Source organism: Trichomycterus rosablanca, chromosome 2 (assembly GCF_030014385.1).
Source record: "Trichomycterus rosablanca isolate fTriRos1 chromosome 2, fTriRos1.hap1, whole genome shotgun sequence".
Taxonomy (NCBI): Eukaryota; Metazoa; Chordata; class Actinopteri; order Siluriformes; family Trichomycteridae; genus Trichomycterus; species Trichomycterus rosablanca.
Genome location: NC_085989.1, coordinates 33,228,875 through 33,239,470, shown reverse-complemented (window position 1 = coordinate 33,239,470; position 10,596 = coordinate 33,228,875). Strand labels below are relative to the sequence as shown.

General features: G+C 38.6%; 1 protein-coding gene across 3 annotated transcripts; it reads right to left on the bottom strand.

The window, feature by feature from the left end:
• Positions 1–2,677: 2,677 nt before the first annotated feature.
• gmnn (geminin DNA replication inhibitor) lies at positions 2,678–9,834 on the bottom strand. 3 transcript variants are annotated; one of them, XM_062990750.1, is made up of 7 exons: positions 9,827–9,834; positions 5,716–5,783; positions 4,203–4,304; positions 3,956–4,112; positions 3,615–3,697; positions 3,213–3,323; positions 2,678–3,126 (listed from the first exon to the last, which is right to left on the bottom strand). In XM_062990750.1, exons 2-7 carry the CDS (start codon positions 5,767–5,769, stop codon positions 2,890–2,892), a joined length of 744 nt encoding a protein of 247 aa, XP_062846820.1. In that variant the 5' UTR covers positions 5,770–5,783; positions 9,827–9,834; the 3' UTR covers positions 2,678–2,889. The 3 variants fall into 3 exon arrangements, with proteins under 3 accessions (XP_062846820.1, XP_062846819.1, XP_062846821.1); XM_062990749.1 differs by lacking the exon at positions 9,827–9,834 and adding an exon at positions 6,842–6,916; XM_062990751.1 differs by lacking the exon at positions 9,827–9,834 and adding an exon at positions 5,924–5,989.
• Positions 9,835–10,596: the final 762 nt, after the last annotated feature.

Below are 10,596 nucleotides of genomic sequence, written 5' to 3'. Positions count from 1 at the left end.
TAGCAGGTTGGCACGGTGGCTCGGTAGGTAGCACCGTCGCCTCACAGCAAGAAGGTCCTGGGTTCTATCCCCAGGCGGGGCGGTCCTGGTCCTTTCTGTGTGGAGTTTGCATGTTCTTCCGTGTCTCTGTGTGGGTTTCCTCCGGGAGCCCTATAGGTGAATAGGTATGTGTGTGTGCGTGTGTCTGCCCTGCGATGGACTGGTGCCCCGTCCAGGGTGTTACTGTGTGCCTTGCGCCTATTGAAAAGCTGGGATAGGCCCCTGCGACCCTGATTGGATAAGCGTTTAAGAAAGTGAGTGAGCGAGTGAGCATAGAATTCAAGGATCTGGGTTTGAACCTAATCTCTGGTCACTGTCTGTGGGACAACTGGCATTTTCTCTGCACATCTGCAGTGTTTCCTCCCACCTCCCAAAAATATTCCAGTACATGGATTAGCTACTTTAAATTGCCCTTTTCTGTAAATAGGTAAGTGGGTAGCTGGGTGTTTAATGCCATGTTGTCCAGAAAGAAGCATTTACAAAAAATCTATAAATAAATGAGGGAATATTGAATAAATGTATTATTAATGTATAGTTTAGGCACAGTGTATCTTTAGGATAGTACATTTGTTAATAAATGTATACTATTTTTAACATAAGAAACTAATATATGGAGTATTATGTATCCAGTTGTGTTTTAAACTCAAAATTTCAAGATTTGAGAAGTACATTTACATTTTCGCCATTTAGCAGACGCTTTTATCCAAAGCGACTTACAGTTGTGACAGTATACAGTCTAAGCAATTGAGAGTTAAGGGCCTTGCTCAAGGGCCCAACAGTGGCAACCTGGCAGTGGTGAGGCTTGAACCGGCAACCTTCTGATTACTGGACCAGTACCTTAACCACTAAGCTACAGCTGCCCTACATAAATGCAGTAATTGGGTTCAGAAATAAAGCAACAATATTGTTTCTATTAATTTGTAGATTCTATTTCTTAATGTCTTATTGATTTTTAAGTGTTTATTTTTTAATAATCATCATCCAATGACCCAATTTCATATGGAAGTTTAAATTTTGTATTAAAGCCATGGATGCACTGGATAAAAGCTGAGAACTGGATTAAGATGCAACATAACACTGAGTGAAAATACAGATAAATACTTTAATCAAAGGTTATCTGATTAGTGCTGACAAGCGTACTTAACGTGACAGGTAAAAGTAATTAAATAACAATTAAACAGTGTAAAATAGGGCATTATTTTGATAATTTTTTCTCTTTTAAATTTGCAACCATAATCTACAGAGGAAGACATGAGTTTACACTTCAAGAAGATCTTGGAAGCTGGTCAGATCCTCCAGAACAGCTCTACCCATAGCAGAGAGTCAAGGCAGCTCATGCGCTTGGAATTCTAAGATACAGTATGTTTGAATTACAAAGTACATTTACATACAATTAGCAAGCTAGACATTATTACTCCAAATGAAACAAACTTTAAACCACCTAATTTTGACATAAGTATGGTCCAACTAAATTCTCAGAAGGGTCCTGCTTAATTTCTCAAACTTGGTTTTTCAAAAATCACAGATTGTTAAACAATAGAACAAATGAAAGCTCCAATACAGTCAGCCTACCCTAATAGCACCCTCTCAAAGACAAATTCTCGTCTGCATCCACAGAATTGGTTGGGAGTTTTCCAAACTCAGTTACCTGCATAGTGTTTTTAGCTGCTTTAGACTTTGACATTGCTATATTGAACCAATTGCTAGTGTAACCAAGTGTCTAGAGTTTGCTGAGTTTATAAAGAAAAAAAAAATGAACTGTATATAGACAAGCCATCGGGAGCATAATACTTTACAGGCTTGTACTTTTGAGGCACAGCACAGAGATGATAATGTGTGTAGAGAAGCACACACTTCCATTGATTATGGAATCCCAGAGGGTACAAAAATGCACTCACAATAAGTTAAAACCAACATTGTCAGCACACAACTCAGAAAAGTCGGTTTCACTAGTGTAATTGTCGTATGACTGCTAGGAACGGCTCATATGCTACTTAAATGAAAAAATGTTAAGTCGCTAAACACAAACCTTAAATTTCATGATTCGTGACATGATTTTTACTGCCGTGAATTAGGTAGGGCCTTAGACATAAGATTCTCTCATATTTTGCTGGTTTATGAAGCATTAACACAATCACAAATTCACAACCCTCTCTCTCGCTAAGGTGGTTACGCAACTGCAAAAAGTGCTGCAGATTTCATGCCTTCCATGGTGGAGCTTCTGAAATCTCCCAACCTATCAAATGCCTGGATTATACAAGTGTTAGAGGGGTTAAGTGGCATCTGCCATGCACACATTGCTAACCAGAACTTGGCGAAGACTCTGGGACTCCCTGACATTCTACAGGAAAACCTTGCTCTAAATAACCAAGCTAGTACTAAAGATAAGCTGTGGATCTGCCACATTCTTGACAATCTCTGCTACAACAATGTGCCCTTGATTCAAACCCTGAAGTGTTCAGAAACCCTACAAACACGTCTACAAGAATTGCAGGGGCTTGACTGGTATGGCTGGCGTGAGAATTATGCCGAGAAGCTCCTTCGCCTACTGTGCTTTTGGCCACCCCAGCCTGTGGCAAACTTAGACAAGCAGTGTTGCTTCAGAAACAGACAAGTTGTGACCAGCACTGAAGCAATGTCTATAAAAATATGGCAGTTTATTCATGCACATGTTCATTTTACATATGTACAGTGTTCACATTAGCCAGCCATTCAGATCAAAAATCAAGTTATTATAACAATGCACATTAGGTAAAAAAAAAAATACCAATAAAAATAACCACACCCTGCAATAAGGGCAGTCATGAAACAAGTCAAACACCAGCAGTTCAAGTCAAGTTTTTAAAAAGATCACTTAGATTTTTCAGCATCCAGTATAGAATCATCTTTTGGTTCCAGCACATTTTCTTGACTGTGTGAATTTTCTGAACTTGTTTCATTTCCATTGTCCTCACTCTCTTCACTTTGGTACTCAGATTCATCTTCCGAGTCCTCAATATCCTCTGCATCTTCCTCATCCGTTTCATCATCATCAAAAGCAATCTCCCGCAATTCCTCCAAGTTATCTGGACTTTTACCTGTTAACCTCTACAGCAAAAGTAACAAGTTAGTACTCTGCTTAGGTACTTTTAGCATTTAATATCAAAAAGCATATCGTTTTTAAATGAACTCACCTCAATCATGTCAGCCATCTGTTGTACGTGCTGGGCTAGCTCCTGAAGTTCATCGTTTTCAGTTTTTAGATTAGTAATCTGCTCGTCTTTAGCCTCAATTTCTTTGTGCAACTGCAGAAAGTCAATCAGCACAAATGTTAACTTTTACAGAAATAGTAGTAGAGAAAAACACCCTGCAACCGTGAGCTTAATTTCACACCCGTTTTGGCAGCATTTGAAAAGAATTAGAAAAGAATAATGGCTTTGGGTTTAATGTCTACGTGAGAGGGCGGGACAACGCTACAATAAAATAGCCGAGTAATACAGCTATCATTCTACTTAACACCAAAGACCATAAACAAACAGTACAATTGAGTCACTCATGCAAAAGCAACAGACTATAGAGGGACAAACATTTCTCACCTTCTCATTCTCCTGAAGAACGTTGAACAGGGCTTTCCTCCGTTCCTCTGCCAACTCTTTCCAGTAAGCAGATGTGGGGGTTTCTAAAAGAAAGCAGTTTGTACCCATTAGTACAAAACCTCTAACAGAATGAGGAAAATTCCCTTATATTCTTCTAGACAGGATAATCATTATCATAAAAGTTTGATTTTTGAACCAGGCCATCCTATTTTTGGTTTAATCACTGCTAGTTGTTAAATAGCAGTCTGACATGAACAATGTAACAGGCCTACATGTAAGCACTTAAACTAGACTGTAGCTTCTGGTAAAACTCTGTACCTAAAAGCCATTACATCCTTTACCTTTAATCATCAGCTCGTAAGCTTCCTGTGACACTCCATCAGCTTGGTTTTCATTTTCAGCATCTATGGTCTTTACTGCCACTTCAGCTTTAACCCTCTTTGAAGCCTTTACCTGGTCTGCACTCCACAATTTCCTTTTAGACACCGTCTTTCCAGGCTAGAGGAATTAATAGTGCAGAAGTAGATTACATTCCTAGTTTTAATTTAACTAAACTGATCAACAACAGTAGCCCATTATGCCATGTACCTCAGTTATCTTTCCAAGGGTCTTATTGACTGCAGCAGGCTGAAGGACTTGCAGTGGTGTTCTTCCTGTAGATACATTTGATGTCTGTACAGCAAAAAATCTCTGCAATACAAGAGGTTGAGTCATGAAGCAGAGTTTCTATAATTATTTAGCATGTGAGAACTAACCTTAAAAAGAAGTGGTGGGAAACTTTTGCCAGGAATTGAGTGTAGTTTCAGTCATAAGCATTCCCATGGCTCATTAGTCTCCACTTACACTCTTGTTAAACTGTCATTGTAAGATCATAGTGAGCATGGTAGTTGAGCAGCCAAGCATATCCGCATGGGTTGCTAGCGTGGGAAAGGGGCAGTACAGTTACCCAAACAGGCAAAAACACCTCAAGTTCCCACAGCCACCGATTGGTCCTTTTATCTAATTGCTTACGACTTGCACAAAAACTCTGGGAACTTTAAGACTTATGGCCAACTACAAGTTAGGAGTTAGTTAATGTTTTTATGTAGAGTGGCAGATAAAGATGTAGTTGACAAGTTTATATATTTACAAACAAGGCATTGGTTGTGTTCATGTTGACAGTTTAACTAGTGGGTGAGAGTCCATTAAAACCTATTTTAATAAACAAGTAAGACCATTTCATGATAAAAAGTATCAAGTCTCAGATAAGGGTTGAAAACAGTTCTACCAGGAAACATCAAATACAAGATAGGAATACCAAAGACAGGATGCCAATACATCATAGGGCTTAAGCCACTGAAATATACAAATATTTTTCATACCTTTACATCAATCCATAAGTGAGCCATAAGTAAACCATCCATGACAAAACCTTAACTTCCCATATTTCTTATGGTTGAAGTGTATTTTTGGAACATTGAAATGTAGTTTACCTAAATCTAAACACTAAATTAAAAAAATTACTTTGTTCCAAGAACAAAAACTGTTGGCATCCATGAAATTCCCATGAGAAAAAAAATAAAAATGAAAAACACCCATATGTGAACCTTTTCTTGCCTCTAATCACAAGCACCTGGGATTTGCTAAACACTATAAAATCTCTCTTTTCGGCAACACAACCAGCAACCTTTCAATTACTAGTCCAATACCATAACCGCTAGGCTACACCTGCAATAAGTACAGAAGAGGACCTGCAGAAATTTAGAGCCTCCGTATAAAGGCATGCTATCACTTCTTACTCTGGGTTCTTCAATCTTAATTATTATAAAAACACTCCAAAGCCTAACAAAAACAGTGTTAAACACCAAAAACACTTAAATACCAAATTACAATTTATTAAAGGTCGTCATCATACTCAAACTGCCTTCAGGTTAAATAGGACATTAAGCTGATCAATAGATTCTGTCTGGGGGGAAAAGCTTGATATTCAAAGTAAAGCTAAATTCAAGCTTGAACAATTTAAAAGGTCACTGCAAAAATATAAAAGAAACTCAAATTTCCCCCAAGACAAGGCATTTGTAAAAAAAAAATTTAAACATTAAACAGAACCAATTTTACCTACCTTCAGGTTCTCACCAGGATTTTCATTTAGCTTTACTTTTCTGACAGAACTCATGGTTTCAAGGTTACCTATGGATAAGACAAGAAGTGTAAAGTGTCATTTAACCAAGCAGTGTGCAAACATGTCATTTTGTTGAACTTAACTTTTTAAAAACCAGTATTAGTTTATATAAATGTCAGAAAACTCAAATGCATTACTAAAAACTTACAGGACTATAACAGGTGGTAATTCAGGAGACACCAGAACTAAAAAAGGGAGTAAAAATCTTCCATCCCTTGCTAAATATTGAAGTATGACAAACGTGATAAGCAAAGTAAAACAAGCAGATGACTGAACAACCACCTAGAACATCGAGAACAGTGATACTTAATCTAGCCATTAAATCCAAATCTCAGCCTGGATTTAACACCTGATGCCCATGGAGAGCAGAAGACCTTTAGACAATGATATAAAGCACTGTCATGTGATTAATAATAAACATAATCAGACATAGCAGGTATCAGTAGTTGATACATAAATGTTATAAATGTTGTCGAATTGAAAAGACTAGAAAAGGTATTTTGCTTTTTTAAACCATGAAACTTTGAATATAAACTAGTTAACGGCATGGGACGCTGACGTGTTATTAAATGTAATTGTTATTCTTGCTTAATGTGGCTCCACATTTTTTGCAAAACAGGGTACATTTCGCCAGGAAATACTACAAATATTCATGGTTTTATACCGTCTCAATGTATTAAGCAGATTTTTAGCAAATTAAAATAAATACGATATACAAGTATCGCGATATTTCTGCCACATCGCCTCGTCCCACTAGCCAACTACAGTACTTACTAACAGTCCAGGCGCGAACACCTAGCAAACAAAGCTAAATACAGTCCTACGTACGAACTAGCGTATTACACGTTGTTAGACAACCAAGTTAGATTTTGCTAAGCAAATCATCACTCAAAAAACAAGTACAATTAATAAAATAACAGCTTTATACACTAAAGTTGGCACGAGCATAGCTAACCACGCTACCTGATATTATTATCCTTAAATAATCTGTTTAATCAAACCCTGAAACAAACAAAAGCACACTACAATAAGTAATTATCGAGAAAGGTGTTAATAAACGCAATACCTTTTGTTTTTAACGTGAACAAAGACTCGTTAAGGACGTCTTGCACACCAGCTCACGTTCAGCGGGGAAAACAAACTGTAATCAAAAGCCCGCCACACGCTTTAAGTAGTGCTTGTGAGCTCGGTCACGTGACCACGAGACTCGCGCGCTACCATTGAAAACTGAATGAGGGGTGTTCTCTGTTCCCGCGATTTCAATCTGAATTAAAGAAAAAATTCAACCAGCTATAAAGAATGGAAATACATTATACATTTAAACCAGCTATAAGGAAAGGAAATACATTATACATTTAAACCAGCTATAAGAAAAGGAAATACATTATACATTTAAACCAGCTATAAGGAAAGGAAATACATTATACATTTAAACCAGCTATAAGGAAAGGAAATACATTATACATTTAAACCAACTATAAGGAAAGGAAATACATTATACATTTAAACCAGCTATAAGGAAAGGAAATACATTATACATTTAAACCAGCTATAAGGAAAGGAAATACATTATACATTTAAACCAGCTACTTTTGGGCAAAGTCTGCATTTCATTTTATTTGGAGCTCCTTTCAGATTTACGACATATACCAGCTAAATAATTAGTCCTAATTTTGTTAATCTTTATATGTGAAAATTACTTAAAATTTAGTAGAAAAGGCACTTGTCTATGTTACTGCACCAGGTTAATAGCTAAAATGGTTAAGAAGTGTGGTTTATCATTTTTAGCAGGCCAAACTTTCATAAAAGCCACACAGGGACAGGGGACAGTGACAGTGGTAGCCTAGTGGGTAGAGCTTTCGGCTATCAACTGAAAGGTTGATATCAACTGTAAGCCACTGTTAGGCCCTCTCCGTTGGACCCTCTCTGCTCCAGGGGCGCCGTACAATGGCTGATTCTGCGCTCTGACCCCAGCTTCCAAACAAGCTGGGATATGCGAAGAAAGAATTTCATTGTACTGTACAACTGTATATGTATACAGTGTATCACAAAAGTGAGTACACCCCTCACATTTCTGCAAATATTTCATTATATCTTTTCATGGGACAACACTATAGACATGAAACTTGGATATAACTTAGAGTAGTCAGTGTACAGCTTGTATAGCAGTGTAGATTTACTGTCTTCTGAAAAGAACTCAACACACAGCCATTAATGTCTAAATGGCTGGCAACATAAGTGAGTACACCCCACAGTGAATATGTCCAAATTGTGCCCAAATGTGTCGTTGTCCCTCCCTGGTGTCATGTGTCAAGGTCCCAGGTGTAAATGGGGAGCAGGGCTGTTAAATTTGGTGTTTTGGGTACAATTCTCTCATACTGGCCACTGGATATTCAACATGGCACCTCATGGCAAAGAACTCTCTGAGGATGTGAGAAATAGAATTGTTGCTCTCCACAAAGATGGCCTGGGCTATAAGAAGATTGCTAACACCCTGAAACTGAGCTACAGCATGGTGGCCAAGGTCATACAGCGGTTTTCCAGGACAGGTTCCACTCGGAACAGGCTTCGCTAGGGTCGACCAAAGAAGTTGAGTCCACGTGTTCGGCGTCATATCCAGAGGTTGGCTTTAAAAAATAGACACGAGTGCTGTCAGCATTGCTGCAGAGGTTGAAGACGTGGGAGGTCAGCCTGTCAGTGCTCAGACCATACGCCGCACACTGCATCAACTCGGTCTGCATGGTCGTCATCCCAGAAGGAAGCTGACGCACAAGAAAGCCAGCAAACAGTTTGCTGAAAACAAGCAGTCCAAGAACATGGATTACTGGAATGCCCTGTGGTCTGACGAGACCAAGATAAACTTGTTTGGCTCAGATGGTGTCCAGCATGTGTGGCGGCGCCCTGGTGAGAAGTACCAAGACAACTGTATCTTGCCTACAGTCAAGCATGGTGGTGGTAGCATCATGGTCTTGGGCTGCATGAGTGTTGCTGGCACTGGGGAGCTGCAGTTCATTGAGGGAAACATGAATTCCAACATGTACTGTGACATTCTGAAACAGAGCATGATCCCCTCCCTTCGAAAACTGGGCCTCATGGCAGTTTTCCAACAGGATAACGACCCCAAACACAACCTCCAAGATGACAACTGCCTTGCTGAGGAAGCTGAAGGTAAAGGTGATGGACTAAACCCAATTGAGCACCTGTGGCGCATCCTCAAGTGGAAGGTGGAGGAGTTCAAGGTGTCTAACATCCACCAGCTCCGTGATGTCATCATGGAGGAGTGGAAGAGGATTCCAGTAGTAACCTGTACAGCTCTGGTGAATTCCATGGCCAGGAGGGTTAAGGCAGTGCTGGATAATAATGGTGGTCACACAAAATATTGACACTTTGGGCACAATTTGGACATGTTCACTGTGGGGTGTACTCACTTATGTTGCCAGCTATTTAGACATTAATGGCTGTGTGTTGAGTTATTTTCAGAAGACAGTAAATCTACACTGCTATACAAGTTGTACACTGACTACTCTAAGTTATATCCAAGTTTTATTTCTATAGTGTTGTCCCATGAAAAGATATAATAAAATATTTGCAGAAATGTGAGGGGTGTACTCACTTTTGTGATACACTGTATATGACAAAGGCATTCTATTCTATTTTATTCTATTCTATTCTATTCTATTCTATTCTATTCTATGTGATATTAAATATAGTATGTATGTGTGTGTAGCCAATGCCTCATACCTAAATACAAAAGGGTCATATTTAGCATTTTAATGTTGTAATGACCCGACCACAACACCAACTGCTGCCAAAGGGCTTTTTAATTTAGTGCAGCATAGTATTGAGGTGCTTCCTCCTCAGCAGGATAGGGTGACCATTTTTATATTTAAAGATCAGTTTGACTCATTAATGATTTTATACTAAAGAATTTTAGTAAGGGTTGCTATAAGTCTGCAAAATACTGGCTGAAAACATTCAAGCTAACAGAGAAAATCTTATTAAACAAATACAATTAGCGGGTGCATTTGATTTGAAAATCATCATCTATTACCATCTGGTTTGGCTCCTCCACATCAGAAGAACGAGCCAAATTCCAGCGTATAATCAGGCCAACACTCCAGGATATCTACAACAGCAGAGTGCTGAAGCGTGCCGGCAAAATTACTGCAGATTCATCTCATCCTGGACATCTCCTTTTTCAAACACTTTCATCTGGCAGAAGACTCAGGGCAATCAAAACTAACACAACCAGACATGCTAACAGCTTTTTTCCCAGAGCTGTAACACTTCTTAACCACAATTGTTCCCTTGGTTTAAATACTTGTTAAGAGTCTGTGTGTGAACTGATCTGTTAAATATGTTACATGTCATACATGTGTATTATGTGTATTATTATGTGTATCATCAAAACAAATTCCTTGTATGTGTAACATACCTGGCAAAATAAAGTGATTATGATTATAATTCTGATTTTAGATTTTAGATAGCGAAGAAGAGCTGCAACACAGTCTAATATTCTAGCCTACAATGTCAAATTAGGGTCTCCATGATGCCATTGCCCTGGCCAGTCAGTTTACATACATGTCTGACCTTGTCTGAAAAAAAGAAAGGCCGGTTGAGTTGAGAGTGCTGGCACAAGTAGTGGAGAAATACAAAGATAATAGCATGGTCCTCTGTATGTGTTAAAGCTGAATAAAGCTCAATGTGTGCTCAAGTTTAATTATACATCATTGTGAACAAGGTATGCAAATTATTTTGGGAATATATTTGGGAATACATTTACCTTAATAACTACTTTATCTTAACCAGGGTCGCGGTGGG

What these genes read in the sequence shown, in the direction of transcription:
- gmnn (XM_062990750.1), bottom strand. Translation starts at nt 5,769, where the DNA reads ATGAGTTCTGTCAGAAAAGTAAAGCTAAATGAAAATCCTGGTGAGAAC. An exon ending in ATCCTGGTGAGAACCTGAAG is followed by an intron (nt 4,305 to 5,715) that starts GTAGGTAAAATT and finishes CTTGTATTGCAG; the next exon opens with AGATTTTTTGCTGTACAGAC. An exon ending in TTACGAGCTGATGATTAAAG is followed by an intron (nt 3,698 to 3,955) that starts GTAAAGGATGTA and finishes GCTTTCTTTTAG; the next exon opens with AAACCCCCACATCTGCTTAC.